This window comes from Rhinoderma darwinii, chromosome 4 (genome assembly GCF_050947455.1).
Source record: "Rhinoderma darwinii isolate aRhiDar2 chromosome 4, aRhiDar2.hap1, whole genome shotgun sequence".
Classification (NCBI taxonomy): Eukaryota; Metazoa; Chordata; class Amphibia; order Anura; family Rhinodermatidae; genus Rhinoderma; species Rhinoderma darwinii.
The window spans coordinates 132796512-132814952 of record NC_134690.1 but is presented as its reverse complement, the minus strand read 5'-3'; the positions used below and the strand labels follow the sequence as shown (position 1 = coordinate 132814952).

Here is an 18441-nt window from a genome sequence, read left to right as displayed (position 1 = left end):
GTGCCACACAGTTCCCCCTTGTGTATAGTGCCACACAGCTCCCCCTTGTGTATAGTGCCACACAGCTCCCCCTTGTGTATAGTGCCACACAGCCCCCCTTTGTGTATAGTGCCACACAGCCCCTCCCCCCCTTGTTTATAGTGCCACAAGACAAAGGTGCATCTGAGAAAGTTGTATCAGCCAGGGGGATGTGAATCAAACATGGAAAGGTGGGTTTGGAGGCAGGACTATGTGACTCTTCTGGATAGCGGCACCGGCCCATGACCCTCTAATGAGTAATTAGCATATAGTGTGCGGTTTTAAAAGTGGATTTTAAGGATTTTGCTGCATCTGAAAAAAACATACTGGGGAATATTGTCAGGTCATGTATTACCGCATGGTGGCGGTTCAAGGGGTTAAAACTACCAGACAGGTTTCCATGAAATATACAATGAATTGAGAACAATTCCATCTGCCCTGCAATTTTTTTTATCATAAATATATCCTATATAATTACAGTTGCAGAACCGAGCTCATACATATATACTGTACCAGAACCAAGCTCATTACATATATACACAGCACCAAAACCAATCTCATACGTATATACAGCATCAGAACCAAGCTCAGTACTTACATACAGCATCATATCCAAGATCAGTACATATATACAACACCAGAACAAATACAGCTCCATTTAGTGCAACCCCTGACATATAGGTTTGCACGGTGTAAAACTACAGCTCGCAGCATGGCCCGAACAATGGTGAGGATATGCTGGGAGATGCTGATTCACAAAGAAAAGTCATATCACCCATCATCTCGCTGCAGATCATACAGTGACTACAGTGCTGATTACAGGCAGAATTAACATTTACATTAAGTGACTCACCGGTGACATCTCAGATTCTAGTTCTTTTCTTCTCCCTCCGGTCCAGACATCTATATTGGATTTCAACGGCCATAACCCATTTCTGCAGTTTTCTGCTCAGATGTCTTCAGGTTCTTACTTTTAAGACATTTCTGCACCTATAACCCCTTCCTGACATATGGCATACAGTTACGTCATAGCCGGGAATGGGAAGTATGGAGCAGGCTCACGCAGTGAGCTCGCTCCATACGATGTTGGTGTCGGCTGTATGTTACAGTCGACACTTCAGAGTAACTAGCGGCATCACGCTCGAGCGCGATCCCGCTAGTTTAACTAGTTAAATGCCGCGGTCAATACAGACCGCAGCATTTAAATCGTGAGAAAGTGGGGGCGACCCCCTCTAACAGCTCATTGCGTCCCCCGCAACGCAATCGCGGGGGGACGATGGTTGCTATGGCTGCTTGGGGGCCTAATGAAGACCCCCAGGTCCGCCATCTTTGTACACCTATTAAGCCCTGCCTCTGGCAGGGCTTAATAGATGCCTGTCAGAATCACGATATACTGCAATACATTAGTATTTCAGTATATCGTGCAAGCGATCTAACAATCGCTGGTTGAAGTCCCCTAGGGGGACTAATATAAAAAGTAAAAATCAGTTAAATAAAGTTTTTTTTTGTGTAAAAAAAAACAAATAAAATATAAAAAGTTCAAAAAAAAAACCTTTTCCCATTTTCCCCCTAGAGCATAGTAAATAAATAAATAAACATAATTGATATTGCCGCATCCGTAAAGGTCTCAACTATTACTATATATCATTATTTAACCCGCACGGTGAATGCCGTAAAAACAAAAAAAATTGTAAACGCCAGATTTTCTATTTTTTGGTCACCTAATCTCCGACAAAAAATGAAATAAAAAGTTATCAAACCGTCGCGTGTACACCAAAATTATATTATTAAAAACGACAGCTTATTCCGCAAAAAAAAAGCCCTCATACCACTTAATCGACGGAAAAATATAAAAGTTATGGCTCTCGGAATTTGGCGACGCAAAATAAATTTTCTTTTATACACTTTACTTGTAAAAGTAGTAAAATATAGAAAAAACTATATATATTTGGTATCGCCGTAATCGTATTGACCCGCAGAATAAAGTTAACATGGTGCTTTAATTGCACAGTGAATTGCGTAAAAACGGCGCGCAAAAAAACATGGAGGAATCGCTGTTTTTTTCATTTTCTACCTCACAAATAATTTTTTCCCGTTTCCTAGTACATTATATGGCAAAATAAATGGTGCTACAAAAACTACAACTCGTCCCGCAAAAATCGAGCCCTCATAGTACGATATCGCTTCTGGAAAGTGGGGAGGAAAAAACGAAAATGAAAATCTGAAAGTTGTTTACGACGTGAAGGGGATAAACAAAGTTAAAATTCTCAACACCTCTAAATATAATAGCGCCATACACTGCACCACTAACTATAATAGCGCCGTAGACTGTGTCCATGATTATAATAGCACCATACACTGTCACACACACACACACACCGTGCCCCCTGTAGATAGTGCCCCCATAGCCCGATGTAGATAGTCACCTACATAGAAGCCCCTGTAGACAGCGCCCCACATACAACGCTCTGTAGATAGTGCCCACATATGGACTGCAGAGCTGCAAGGCAATAGTGCTAACCACTGAGCCACCGTGCTGCCCTACTCATAGCTTCCCCTTTAGATAGTGCTCCATGTATAGCCCACCTCTGTACAGCTCCCCCTGTCCCACATATAGTCCACCCCTGTAAACTATGCCCTACATATAGCCACCCTGTTGCTAGTGCCTCACAGGTAACCCACCCCTGATATAGTGTCCCACATATAGCCCACTCCTACAGAAAGTACCCTAAAAAATAGCTCCCCTATAGATAGTGCTCTACATATAGCCCACCCTGTATATAGTACCCCACATATAGACCCCCCTGTAGATAGTGGCCCACATATAGACCCCCCTGTAGATAGTGGCCCACATATAGACCCCCCTGTATATAGTGGCCCACATCCCCTCATATAGACCCCCCCCTGTAGATTGTGCCCCACATCTCCACATACAGACCACCCCTGTAGCTAGTGCCCCACATCCCCACATATAGACCCCCCCTGTATATAGTGGCCCACATGTAGACGACCCCCTGTAGATAGAGCCCCCACTATATATAATGCCACTCACAGTTTTATGAGAAAAAAAAAACTTTACATACTCACATGATCCCATTCCCACACTGTTCACTGGCGATGCAGACATGCTCTCTTCTGAGCGTGTGTACAGGAGCTGAATGAGCGTCATCCAATGACGCTGATTTGCGAGGCAGAATGACTTGCCCCGTCAATCAGCGCATCATTGTAAGGCGGAACAGGGTTGTGTCGGCTGGCGGCTATGGCTGCTACCGCGGTAGTTACGCCACTGGAGGTGCCAGAACGTCTGATACAAACAGAGGAGTAAGATAAAGAGCAAAATATTATACAGCGTATCTCGAAATAGAATATAATTTTCAGGGTCTTTCAGGGTACCTGTGATGCAGCTGACTAGAACAATGAAAAGTTTTACACATGTGGGCGTCTTATACTTGTAGCTGCGGGTCTTGTATTTTGTAATAAGTTATTGTAGGAGACTTAGAAACTAATTAGAAACTAATTGTGCCTAATTATGTGTAAACTGTGTTATTACTATTTTTCCCATTTTTCTACATTTTGGTGCTTGAATATACAACAGTCATCAAATGTAGTCTGCATGTTAAATGGCTGCATTATAGTTACCTTTCTTCCACAGGCTATAGCAGGTTTTCCCTCAAGGATTTTATCCCATATTGCTGCATTTTACCATCAACCTTATATGCTTATTTGGACCTGCTGCAAAAAATTATACCCCCACCTCGCTTTGTGGATATAGCATTTGGGTTTTCACGTGTCTGTTAGAATCAGCTTGCTTTTCTTCAAACAGTTGCTTTCTAATTGTCAATCATTTATTGTGACTGATGAAAATTGGTCCGCAATAGTTGTATGCCCAGTCTCTTCTACCCCTGCTGTGCAACTCTTGCATAGAAGTCATATGTCTCTTAGTGGCCTCCCTCAATTCTGTTTTTTTGCAGGCTGAAAATTCTGCCTGACGGAATTTTGAGGCAGATATTGATCTGCCTGCACGCCGTTTGCCGCGTTTTTCGTGACATTTCACCCGCAGCCATTGAGCACCATGGGCAAAAACGCCGCAAAAAATACTTTCTCTACCTCCCATTGATGTCAATGGGAGGTCAGAGACGTAAACGCCTGAAGATAGGGCATGTCGCTTCTTTTTTCCGCGAGACGGTCTTATCACTCGCAGCAGAAAACGCCTCCGATTAAAATCAATGGTAGGCGTTTTCGGCCGTTTTTGGCGTGTTTTCCAACGCGGTTTCCACGTAAAAAAAAAAACTCAGTGTAAACAGGGCCTAAGTATTAAACTGACTTGTGTTATTTTTCCGTCTCCATCTAGTTTTGCATGCATTCTTTTATTCAGAAATGTAGAATTTTCCAACTCAGTTTTGTCTTTCTGTATTTCTGGGCTTGATAAATAAGGCACAGAGCATGGCACAGTCTGCACTATGTACTGATAAATCCTACAACACACTGCAGCATTCAGAGCTTCTATTCTGAGTGATATTACAAGCATTTGTTGTGTGTTTAGAATATGGATGAGTAACCAAAAGGCTGCGGATATAAAGAGTGTAATGCAAAATATGAGCAGAGTATGTAATAACAGGCGTTATGTTCAAATATCTCTCGTTTAGCAATCCAAATGGGGCGCAGTCTCAGGAAAACAGATGGCCAGCTTTCACACTCGATGAACAACATTACCTTATGTTAGACACAGAAGACTTAAAGACAGATCGGAAAATGCGTGCCAAGCAGTGCAGATTCTGGAACAAATTCTATCCCAAAATTCTGCAGATAACAGGTAAATATACAGCAGAAAGTTCAAAACGACTTCATAAACAAACAAACAAATAAATAGTTCATTAAAATAATATTATATTTACAGTAATATATATAAATAAATATACTGTATATAAATCCATATATATATATATTATAATAAACGTATTCTGTGCTTAAATGTTTACCCACGTGTGTAATGTTTGACAGAATCACAAAATTAATGATGAGAAAATAAATATTGATAGATAGATATTAATGGGCCTTGTGTATAAAAACTGTCTCAGAGAAAACTTGGACTTGTTACTCATAGCCACCTATCAGGTCCAGATTTTATTTCTCCAGGGCAGTTTAGAAAATGAAAGCTAAATTCTCCTTATTTGCCAATCATAACGCCTTCCAGAAGAGCTGGATCAGTGAGTGGCTCCGTTGAGATGAGTGATTGTTTCTCTATACTTCATTTTATACAATAGTTGCACAACTGTATCTTTCTGGGGAAACATGTTGGAACAGTTTAGGATTTTTGGATTTCCAGGGTGTTATAGGACTTTTGCTCTTTTCGGAGAGGTTCCCCTGACTTATAGAGTCTTTTAGAGATAGTAATTGGATATTGATAGTAATTGATAGTGAATGGAATTAAATTGCTAAAGATCTCTTAGAAACTAATTGTGCCTAATTATGTGTCAACTGTGTTATTACTATTTTTCCCATTTTTCTACATTGTGGTGCTTGAATATACAACAGTCATCAAATGTAGTCTGCATGTTAAATGGCTGCATTATAGTTACCTTTCTTCCACAGGCTATAGCAGGTTTTCCCCCAAGGATTTTATCCCATATTGCTGCATTTTACCATCAACCTTACATGCTTATTTGGACCTGTTGCAAAAAATTATACCCCCACCTCGCTTTGTGGATATAGCATTTGGGTTTTCACGTGTCTGTTAGAATCAGCTTGCTTTTCTTCAAACAGTTGCTTTCTAATTGTCAATCTTTTATTGTGACTGGTGAAAATTGGTCCGCAATAGTTGTATGCCCAGTCTCTTCTACCCCTGCTGTGCAACTCTTGCATAGAAGTCATATGTCTCTTAGTGGCCTCCCTCAATTCTGCCCCCTTTGCATGGTTACTCATGGTGACAGTTTTTGAGGATATCTTGCTCGAAACAGATTTTCCTAGATGCTGCATTATTTCTATTCTGTAATTATTGACAGAGCAATACATGATCTTGGTACTATTCATGACTTGGAGTTGAAAATGTTAAGATATTGATACTCTGACTGAAACTTTTCATTACAAAGTAATACAATACAAACAGTAGTTTAAAGTCTTATTTTACCTTCTTGATGTCGCTAGCGGTTTGATGTTTCAGATGCAGAACTGGAGTTATCTCGTAACGCAGAGCCATAACAAGGCTTCCATAGAGATTTATGAGCCTTGTAGTCTACCTCACTGTATGAATCCAACAAAACAAAAATTATGTAATGTTCCATTAGAAACTATAGATATATATCTGAGTGGTTTTGGAGAGAGGGGGAGCTCCCTCTCTCTCCCCACAGACACCCTGCGTGTGATCACCGTATACCGGTGTCTTCTATGGAAGCCGGGGGCCTAATAAATGCCCCCAGGTCTGCCACTAGTTAATACCTGCTAGGCCATGCCAGGGGCATGGCCTAGCAGATGCCTGTTCATTTTAATACATTATTTTAACCGCTCGGCGAACGCCGTAAATAATAAAATAAAAAACAATGCAAAAATTGCTGTTTTCTGTGAATCCTGCCTTAAATTTTTTTTTGCCAAAAAGTAAAGTTGCATGTACTCCAAAACGGTACCAATAAAACTACAAGTTGTCCTGCAAAACAAAGGCCCTCATACAGCTGCATTGGCAGAAAAATAAAAAAAAGTCATGGCTCTTCAAATATGGAGACACAAAAACAAATTATTTTGAAAAAAAAGTGGTTTTACTGTGTAAAGTAGTAAAACATAAGAAAACTATAAAAATTTGGTGTTGTTTCAATTGTAACAACCTGCTGAATAAAGTTATTGTGTTATTTATACCACACGGTAAAAGGTGTAAATTTAGGACTCAAAAAAGTGTGTCAAAATTGCTGTTTTTTTTCTTTCCCCCCTAAAAAAAGTTAATAAAAGTTAATCAATAAATTAAATGTACCCCAAAATAGTGCTATTCAAACAATACAACTTGTGCCGCAAAAAACAAGACCTTACACAGCTATGTCGACGCAAAAATAAAAAAGTTAGAGCTCGTTGAATAAGACAATGGAAAAATTTAAAAAATAGCTTGGTCATTAAGGCCTAAAATAGCCTGGTCATTAAGGGGTTAAACCAGCGCTTTGAGTTGCCTATCAAACCAGTAGCACAGTAATATAGTGTAGCCTCACCTGAATCTAACGCTTTTTCATTTTTCAGCTGAGTGCCTCCGTTACAGTGAGGGAGGGTCGGACTGGGAATAAAAGGTAGATAAGTTTGACGCCCTCGTTGCTCCAAAAAGCTCATTTACATATAAGGAATAAAGTGATTGTCGCTGCAACGGAGCCACTCAGCTGAAAAATGAAAACAGTGTTAGATTCAGGTGAGGCTACACTATATTACTGTGCTGCGGGTTTGATAGGCAAATTTCTTGTAACAGACTCCCTTTAAAGTGTAGCTAAACGTTTAACAAACTTCTGACATGTCATAGTGACATGTCAGATGTTTGGATTGGTGGGGGTCCGAGCTGAGACCCCCCCATCGCTAAAACGAAGCAGCAGAAGCGATTGTGTGAGAACTCAGCTGCTTCGTGTCTGTTCAGCTTTTTCCGTAAATGAATGTAACGGAGTACGGCCTCAAACGATAGTCTGTGAGCCCGTACTCCGATACATTTACAGTCGACTGCGCTATTGATTCCGTCAAAACTACGGAACCCTGTCACAACGGTAACAGACGGAAACCATTAGCTAGGTTTCCGTCACCATTTATATCAATGGTGAGGGAAACAGAAGATGAGGTTTCTGTTTGCCTTTCCGCTGAGGGGTTAACCCAAGGGAAAACTTCCGACGGAACCCCTCAGCTGAAAGCGACGGTGATGTGAACACAGCCTAAGGCATAAAATCCTACATTTATTTCCATTTCTCCTGTTTAATGCAATAACAATTAATGTGTTGTGTTTATTAGATAATACTTGCGTGTGGACATGAGGAAATTGTACTCACTATTCCTGATAGTGCATTTATATACATTTTTCGCTTCATAACCGGCACAAGGGCAGTTTATTTTAATTAGAGATGGTACAGCGCACACTAATCTTACTTTATTAGCGACAGTCTCATTTCTGTCTATGGTAGTCATTTCACATAGATTGATGAGGTCAGTGTTAATAAGATGCATGACTTATGATTTGATTTGTGTGACCTTATCACTAAGAATGTAAACAGGTGGCAATAATATATCAAACTGTGTGTCCTTCTACTGCCTTTCAGGATGTGAATTCCTCCATGGAATTAGAGCGTTACATTAGATTGAATTTCTATGAAGTAATTAACCAGATCAATTATGTATGAAGACATATGTTTAATGATGTTTATGTTTCTATTGTCACAGGTGTTATTATCAAGGGCTGTTTTATTACATTAAGGGTCCATTGAGATTCTGAGAATTGTAGATATTCAGCAGTGAATGCTATTTCTAAATAAACTGAAATAAGTTTCTGTAAAAAAAGTTTTCTTCTGCAATTAAAAGATAAATGGAGATAGTGACAATCTTCACCATCCATTTGGCAGCAGCATTACCGTGACTGTTTTCATAGCTGCAGTTTTGTTTTATTTAACTTTATTGGAGTCTTACTGTTCACTGTTCGGTTCCCTGATAAAGAACATTCTCGTCTTGGTGGCAGCTGGCAACAAGTAGATGAGCAAATAACCCACGGATCTATGCGGGGGATGCTTTGCTGAATTGGGACAATAACTTTACCTTCTATGCTCTAGATTATAAATCTATTGCAATGGTCAAAGTATACAAAAAGCAATGTTAGGTTACAAAACAGTTTGCAATAGATAATTACTTTATCATTTATTAAACATTTGTTTTTTAAAGTAATTTTTTTTTCTATAAAACAAATCACTGCAGGACATTTTTTTTGTAAAGTAACTTTTTATATTCAAATTAATTTCTATCCCAAATATTATGGTGCCACAGACCTACCAAGACCTAGAATTGATGTAGTAATTTAGGCTTGACCATTGTATGTGGAGGCTCTTGTGCAAAACATACAGGGCGGCACCGATTTTAATTAAAATGAGATGTTCATAGATATTTATATACAGGGCTGTTGGAAGTTTTTGTTTATTATACACCACATACAAAGAGAACTCCTTTATTCAGGGCCTAATAAGAGGCTTGCTTTTATGCTTAGAAGGGATTTTCCAACACAATGTTTAAAGACCTATAAATAGGCTCGAACATAAAATAAGGATCAATGGAGGTCAGACCACTTTTTTTTTGCAATATAATAAAGTGTTGTCGATGAGCAGTCACTCCTTCCTGAAAAAATGGGCGTTACGGAAAAATCTCAGCATCAGACCCCTACAATTCATTGTTTTATGACCTATTCGGTCAATGTTAGCTTTTTGTGCTTCAGGTATAATCACCCACCAGACATCTTATGAACAACTACAGTACACTGGTACATGTAGCGCTATGGTTATTTCACAAGCACTATTTCTGTTGGATTTAACAGGTAGTTTAGTGTTTCTGAAAACAGGAGGGTATTGAAAGTCACTCAAGAGTACATCCCTCTGAATGTGTGTACACGGGTGTCTCCTCTTACCTTGTATATAGGGTTTCAATAATATACCACAAATCTTATGCACTTAAAATGAACACTTGTATACCTAAGGGCTTAAATTAATTCAAAGAACATTGATGTTTAAGAATGTTACCTGCTTTTGTTTTAGGAATGTAAATCTCCCTAGGTATAAAAGTTCTGTTGTCTTAAATCTAGAGAGAAATGAGAAGAGCACAGATTTTGATAACATTAACAAGTTGCACAGTGGGATTTCATAGGAACAGCTGTTAAGATAACTCTGGAAAGTTTTCAGCGCTGTATGTCACACAACCTGCCATGTTTTTACAATATTCTTATAAAAAATTATTTACAGCTATGGCTCCCACTCATCTATCAAAGGAGTAAATTGTATTAAATCTCAAGGGGACATTTTAAAATAGAGCGTTCATGAATCTTTTATCTATTAAACAAGTATTCACTTAAAAAAAACAGCTTTGTATCAATGTTATCTGATATGGTCTTCATGACTTTAAACATTTATGAAGGTCTCATGCACACCACCGTATTTAGGATTAATGCTTTATAATGGAGCCGCACATACTATTGTATACAAATGTGGCAGTCTACAAAAAAAAAAATGTAAGCATATAAAAAGCATGCGTCATTGAATGCCATAACTCACACTGTGTTCAATGTGTCTAGGAGAATTTTCGATCTTTAATATTCCACATGGAACCAGTGGCGTAGCTACAGGGGTCACAGCGGTCGCAATTGCCGCAATTGCCTGTGGCCCCCTACACCACATCAATAAAAAGTTACTATAGTAACTAACAGTACTTACTGCCTGGTTCCGGAGCGCTGCGGAGGTCCTGACGTCACAGCGCTGTGCGCCGTGCACAACATCCTTACCCTGGATAGAGTCAGGACCTCCGTTGTGGCTGAAGAGGAGGGTAAGATTAATATCCCTGTCTTGCTGAAGCTGATAGGTCGGGGTTCGACTCCCGGGACCCCACCAATCAGCTGTTTCGAAGGGGCCACAGCTCTTGTATGATATTAAGAAACCCTTTAAAGAGGCTCTGTCACCAGATTTTGCAACCCCTATCTGCTATTGCAGCAGATCGGTGCTGCAATGTAAATAAGAGTAACGTTTTTATTTTTAAAAAACGAGCATTTTTGGCCAAGTTATGACCATTTTTTTATTTATGCAAATGAGGCTTGCTAAAGTCCAACTGGGCGTGTATTATGTGTGTTACATCTTGGCGTGTTTACTTCTTTTACTAGCTGGGCGTTCTGACGAGAAGTATCATCTACTTCTCTTCAGAACGCCCAGCTTCTGGCAGTGCAGACACACAGCGTGTTCTCGAGAGATCACGCTGTGACGTCACTCACTTCCTGCCCCAGGTCCTGCATCGTGTCGGACGAGCGAGGACTCATCGGCACCAGAGGCTACAGTTGATTCTGCAGCAGCATCGGCGTTTGCAGGTAAGTCGATGTAGCTACTTACCTGCAAATGCTGATGCTGCTGCAGAATCAACTGTAGTCTCTGGTGCCGATGTGGCCGACACGATGCAGGACCTGGGGCAGGAAGTGAGTGACGTCACAGCGTGATCTCTCGAGAACACGCTGTGTGTCTGCACTGCCAGAAGCTGGGTGTTAACGAACAGAAGTGGATGATGCTGATTCGTCAGCATCATACACTCCCATTCCTAACGCCCAGCTAGTAAAAGAATTAAAAACGCCCCAATGTACACACATAATACACGCCCAGTTGTACTTTTACTGTAAACACACCCAGTTGTACTTTTGCAAGCCTCATTTGCATAAATACAAAAATGGTCATTACTTGACCAAAAATGCTCGTTTTTTAAAAATAAAAACGTTACTGTTATCTACATTGCAGCGCCTATCTGCTGCAATAGCAGATAGGGGTTGCAAAATCTGGTGACAGAGCCTCTTTAAGCCTACGATGTAGCAGGCTTAGAGGGCCCATGAGACAGGATCACAGATTGTGTGAAGCTGTCTGCTGGGCCCTGTATCTAAGCCAATCACATGGTAGGCTTAGATACAGGGCCCATGTGTGATCCTGTCTGATGGGCCTGTATATAAACCTACCACACGGTAGGTATTTGGAAAGAACGATGTGGGGTCCCCCCAAATTTTCATAACCAGCCAGAAACAACACAGCAGCAGCAGCCTAGCATTACCAGGGTGGGAAGGGCCACTGTTTTTGGCCTTCCCCAGCTTAATACTACCAGCCTGTGGCCGCCTCAGTGACCGGCCATCACTACAGATGGTTGGGTACTGGTTTGTACCCGACTCTTCCCAGTACCTCTGGGGGCGGTGGGTAACGAGCTAATAATGGGGGTAAGTGTTAGCCTCTGTACCGGCATAACATTAAGCCCTGCCTTAGTAATGGACGCTGTCAATCAGCAAGCAGCTAAGATGGTAATAATAAAGTTTAAAAAAATACAAGGACATAGAAAAAATATTTTATTGAAATAAAAAAAAAACCCACACAACCCACATTAACCATTTTATTGAGAATAAAAAAACGCTGTCGTTGAAGTAGTCCTCGAATTCGACGTAGTCCAACGACCGAACCTGTAAAATAACACAAACACACAAAAATAATTAGTAACACATAAAGAAGCAAAACAATTATTATTCTTACCTTTCCTGGGTCCAGCGCTAGAGCCGCAATGTCAGCGAGCTGGGCCCTATATCTAATCCAATCATGTGTGATACTGCCTGCTGAGCCACTGTATCTAATCCTATCCATAGTTTATAGGGTCGTAGTGCTATAGATATGCTGTCTCCTATACACACATATACACACACACACATTTTCTTGGGGGGGCATATGTATTGGGGCTATTTCCCCTGACATTTTAAGACTTTAGTGACGCCCCGGCTCCTAGTGCTGCATTGTTGGGTCACTTAAGAGACCCAGTGATGCAACTGAAAGCTGCGGGCTGTCAGCCATGAGTTTGCGGGTGGGGGGGGCAATACGAACTTTTGCATTGGTGCCATGAGCCTTTAGCTACACCCCTGAATGGAACTATGTAGCCCACAATATGAATTGAGATGCAAGGAGAGAGAACTTTGCTCACTAGACCTTAGAATAAGGTTGTGAGAGGGTTGAGGGTTGTGATTCAGTAGGAATAGATATATGATTACTACTTTGTAGCAGTCATATGTAAGACTGGGCGACGAGCAGTAGGCTGTTTGGTATCATATTTGCTGTATTACAGAGGTAGAAGCATTGCAAAGATCATAACTGTTCTGGGATTTATTTTTTAGTTAAAGATTATGTTAACATTTGAAAACTTTTTTTATTTTTTTATAAAACAATGTATCATTGTATTTTAAACAACTTTTTTTAATTAAATTTTTATTATTTTTTTGGAGATGCAGCTTTTTTGTATCCTGGATACATAGAAGCTGTATCTTGCTCTCAAACAAATCCGTCAGGTCAGTGGAACTGACTGCTTCAGTGACAGCGGGTTCTGCGTGTCCACTTGTTATCTATCATACCTATCATACCTTAGTTCGAGAGCTCAGATGCGATCGATAACAGATGGATCCGGCAAGTCAGAGACATGCAAAACCTGCTGTCATTGAAGCCGCCAGTCCCGCTCACCTGACAGATTTGGGTTTGAGTGCAAGATACAGCTTCTATGTATCCAATTACAAAGTTCTTTAAAATACTATAATACATTGTTTTATTTATAAAAAAAAATAAAAAAGTATTCAAAGGTTTACATAGCCTTTAAAGTGACCATAGATATTTCAATAATACTAGACAATGGAAGTGGACAAAAAACTGGTGTATCCAGCACTCTGGTGAAAAATATAGGTTTTATTCGGTCATTTTAAAAACAGAATGGTTAAAATGAAAATCCCAGGACCACGCTTACGCGTTTCGAACCTCTGGGGTCCTTAATCATAGCATATGATTAAGCTATGATTAAGGACCCCAGAGGTTCGAAACGCGTAAGCGTGGTCCCGGGATTTTCATTTTAACCGTTCTGTTTTAAAATGACCGAATAAAACCTAAATTTTTTACCAGAGTTCTGGATACACCAATTTTTTGTCCACTTCCATTGTCTTGTATACATGCTGTCGACTCTTCTGGGAGTATCTTCAAGCACCTGCAATATCTAGACGTGGAACCAACTAACGGAGAAAATAACGTAGTGGAAACGCGGTGAGCTAACCTATGTAATTATTTCTATTTTTCTATTTCAATAATACTGCCAAGCCGACTAAGGTTAAAAAATATCTTAGTATACATGTAGTTTGCATACATCTAATGAAGGCCAGATTAGTAAAGATGGAAATCCAGTTAACAATAACCATATAACCACAGTTGACACCAGAAAGTGAACCTATGTTACAATTTTCTTACTAGAAATCCGCAGCATATGTAAATGATTTAAGGTGTTTTCTAAATATATTCAATAATGCTACCATGCTGAATTTCTTAGTGCATATACAAATGTATATGATCAAATTGGAAACAGTTCTGGAAACTTAATGAAGAGGATGGCGATGTAAAATATAATCAAGCCAAAAATTCTTTTTAATTAGAGAAATATAATTATAGATAGATTCAATAGTCAAATGGAAAGGAAAAAAAAAAAAAGAATTAAATAAAAACAATAAATAAAAAAATTAACATTACATTTTATCAATTCCTGTTTTCTGTCACTAGATCATCCAATGCTTTGTATTTCCAGAAACACTCACTAACACTCATTCTTTAACAATTATTGTAAAAACATAGATTCAAATTTAGATTAATACTCCCCTTGTGATTTTTTTTCCAGAAAATATTGATGAAGTAGAACGACAGTGGAAGGCTGAATTCCATCGCTGGAACAATTACATGATGGACTGGAAAAATCAATTTAATGATTACAGCAATAAGAAGGAAAGCTGCACTGGTCTCTAATTAATGGCTTTACCCTTTAAAGAATTAACATATTATGATTAGAGGTACAAACATATTGGTAGTCATTTCAAGTATGGTATTATGCAAATTAAACCGCAAAACATATTCATTATTCTTTGGGGGTGGGGAATAAAATTGGACTTTGTATTACTCTTGGTATTATAAAGTTGTGTACCTGTAAAGAAGAGTAGTATTTGCATAAACATTATTGAACAATTCTTGTATCTACAAAAAAAACTTTGTGTACATGTTTAGACCTACAGAGCCCATTTATGTTATAAATAGTATTAAAAACTAGAAAATGTTATGAGCCCTGCCAAGACCATGGAAGAAATGTGTAGGAAAATAACATGGTCGCAAAGTTCTTTAAAATAACAATATATAGTGTGTTAAGAATCAATCACCTATTACGCTAATTTGGTTTCCAATTTTGTTAATGGGCTTAGTGCCAAAATATTTACATTGTTTCTAGTGCCAGGAAAACTGATTGAGATGCCTGACATACTGAAGCATATATACAGAATCATACATGGAATTGTATACACCGGGATGGACATATTGTCTGTGCAGCCTGTTCAGTTGCACAGGGGTCCAGAGCAGTGGGGAGGGAGCCCACTCTGGTCATGAATGGCTTTCTCTTAACCCCTTCCATTACTCACCCTGTCAATGGGTCTCTAATAAATTACACATACACTGCATGACCACCATCAGTATCTCTGCTTGACTGAGCAGTTCTGTGGTTGGTTGGTTGGTTGGTTGGTTGGTTGATAGCTAGACCAGCAGGGCAGTTACCATTAGACCACTTCACTACCATAAATCACTAAATATGTTTCCACTAAGTGTTTCATTCCTCTCGATGACTAACGATATTAGCACTAACTCACTCACTACCTTAGACAACCAAAGATATTAGCATTAAGGGTCCTCTTACACAGCCCAACGTGGGCCATGGAAATGAGCACCAATAAAGGACACAGCTCGTTGATCGGCGCTTGTTTGCTCCTTTCACAATGAGCTCTGTATGGGGACGAGTGCTCGTTAATGCGATCGCTCGCCCCCATACATTTCTATCTTGTTGGCAGCAGGTCTCCCTGTTTACACACTATACAATCAGCCGATGAACAAACGTTCATCAGCTGATCGCTGCCCTGTTTACACAGGCCAATGATTGGGAATGAGAGTTCTGTGTAAAAGGGCTTTACAGTATTTGTTTGTATTAACTCCCAAGCTATAGGGTAAATTAAGTACATGGAAACTCTCAAAATCAGGATATTTCATTTTAACCTACTGCTAATTAACACATAAAGAAATTTTTGGCTTAAGATAGGCCCTTTTTTATATGGCTTCTTAGGGCATATGGATGTAATAAATCACCCCTGCTTAAGACCACTCCTTATTAGCAAGAGCCACTGAAAAGAGCATCTCTCCCTCTGGCTTGTACGAGCATCTTTGTATATTTGTGAGTATGCCAGGGGCCCCTTACATTGTTCTTGCACAACGGCCCTCTGTGGCCTTTGTCTGTGCAAAGTTGTGTTTGTATGGTTTTAGAATTAAATTTTTGTATTGCAAATCAAAGTTAATTCTTTTATTTTGATTGTTTTTGCGTTTTTCTTTACATGTATCTATAGTTTGTCGTAAGTACAATAAATACTGTACATGTTTGATTGTACAAAGAAAACATTGGTTGTATGTAACAGATTAACAGAATTACATTAGCTAATTAAAAAAAAAAAATCTAAAAAGGCTTATATTACTTTTCCTATACATGTAACACAAATTAAATCATTCCCTGGTGGAATAATAATAGTTTTTGTGCCCAAAAGACGGCTTTCTACTATCCTAGAAAAAAAAGAAAAAAGAAAAGCATTGGTCCACTCACCATACCCTTGTACCACGCTGGAATGCAAAAGGTAGAAAACTTTGGAAAAAGTTTGTCCAGCACTCTCCAAAATCCAAATTTTAATTCATGTTACTAAAACAAGGTAAAAATAATCCCGGGGAGGACGCTTACACGTTGCGAACCGCTTTGATTCTCAGTCATAGTTATGATTAAGAACCTTAGTGGTTCGAAACGCGTAAGCGTCCTCTCTGGGATTGTTTTTACCTTGTTTTAGTAGTATAAATGAAAATTTGGATTTTATCAGAGAGAGTGCTGGATAAATTTTTTCAAAAGATTTCTACCTTACTACCTTACTGTTAAGCCCTCCAGTTGCTAAGTTCACATAATATCGCTGATGTAGCCAAAATGTGCTCTTTTAGAGACAATATAAAACTGGCCATGAGAAAAACATAACTATAACAGTCAACTCCAGATATTTAAATAGCTTTGCAAATATATCTATAAACGGGTCCACATTTCAGATGCCCTTTAAAAGTAGAACTATTGAATACTAATTACACCTTACTTATGAGGGTTGCAACACAGACCCATCTCCCTTTCTTATTCTCAGTTACCTATTTACCTTGATCTACTAAACTTTTCTGATATTTTGTTCTTATATTGACAACAGAAAATAATAAGCATAAACTCTTTAATCTATTTGATGCAATACAGATATAATAAATAAATATGTATCAATAATACTGATGCAGTTAAATATTGTTGTTACTGAGACAATTCATCAATCTTCTATACAATAACTTAAAACCCACAGAAGGTGTACACTGTTGTAAAATACTGATCTACACAGAATTCAGCAATTGGTTATGTTATCTAATAGTAATGTCACTTAAATTGAGAAAATAAAGGCAGAATGCAAGACCGATCCTGCTAAATGACAATGACCAGTATACAAGGAAAGTTGATCTCTAAGCAATTCATAACTATATAGTCTAATACTAGAATGCATGTATTAATATGTATTTCTTTAGTTGTAGATTTGTATGGATATTGCCAGTGTACAGAGGTCAAAATAATTTATAGTATGAAACACAATTTGTAAAATATTCAAGTGGAATGATAAATACTGGCGGGCCACAAGGTCACTTTCTTTAACATGAAATAATAAATGGTAAACTAAATTAGGAAAGTACTAGAAGATACAAATAACATGGTTGACAAAGGTTACCTGCTCTTATCTGTAAGGAAATCAAATGGGCTGAGAAAAATAATCTATAAATCTATTATACACAGTCGAGTCACATTATTATGACCACCTCCTACTTTTGAGGTCGGCAGCGCGTAGCCCTAGAAGGAAGTGATGTGTCGTGGGCTGGCTTAGTGGATATATAAGGTGGGCAATAGGCTGTCTGAACACATATCACTCGATGTTGCCATGGGTAAAAGGGGCTAGATTTGTCAGCGTTGCAAAAAGGGTTGATTATTGGCATTCGGGCAAAAGGTGGCTATTTATCAAACAGCGCAGTTTGTGAACTCTTTGCATGCTTCTTTGGTGAAAGTGTATCGTGAGTGGAACAAATGGCACCATTGGGAATAACCGATGTGGAAACTGCGTTCACTATGTGCCATTAATGTGAGAGGTGAACGTCGGCTACGAAGGAGCGCGTGGGCCGAACTACATGCTACAGTGGAGCAGCTTAACGAACCATACTGCGTATGGGGCCCCAAAGCAGACAGATCGTCACTGCTCCTATGCTAACAAAGGTGCATCGGAAAAAAAAGGCTTCAAAGTGCACGGCGGTATCGGAATTGGACCACCAATGATTGATAAAGGGTTGCCTTCTTCGATGATTCACGTTTTATGCTTCATCAAACGGAGAGACGTTGGCATGTCAGGCGAGAAACATCAGAGAACAAACACCCTGCAACCATTGCTGGAAGAACAAAAGTTGTTGGCGGAGGCGTTATTGGCGGGGGAATTTTTTCATGCCATTTTTTGGGCTCACTCATCCACGTGGAAGGCATTTTGAATGGATTTGGGTATGAATCCATAATTGCAGA

At 39.2% G+C, this 18441-nt stretch overlaps 1 protein-coding gene across 1 annotated transcript in view; it reads left to right on the top strand.

Annotated features, from left to right (window-relative positions):
* Positions 1 to 16140, top strand: part of BCHE (butyrylcholinesterase) — a 109070-nt gene extending 92930 nt beyond the window's left edge. Inside the window, exons 3-4 of the mRNA XM_075864030.1 lie at positions 4665 to 4831; positions 14416 to 16140. Of these exons, the coding sequence (XP_075720145.1) occupies positions 4665 to 4831; positions 14416 to 14540 (292 nt within the window). The 3' untranslated portion in view covers positions 14541 to 16140. The remainder of the gene's footprint in view (positions 1 to 4664; positions 4832 to 14415) is intronic.
* The last annotated feature ends 2301 nt before the right edge of the window (positions 16141 to 18441 follow it).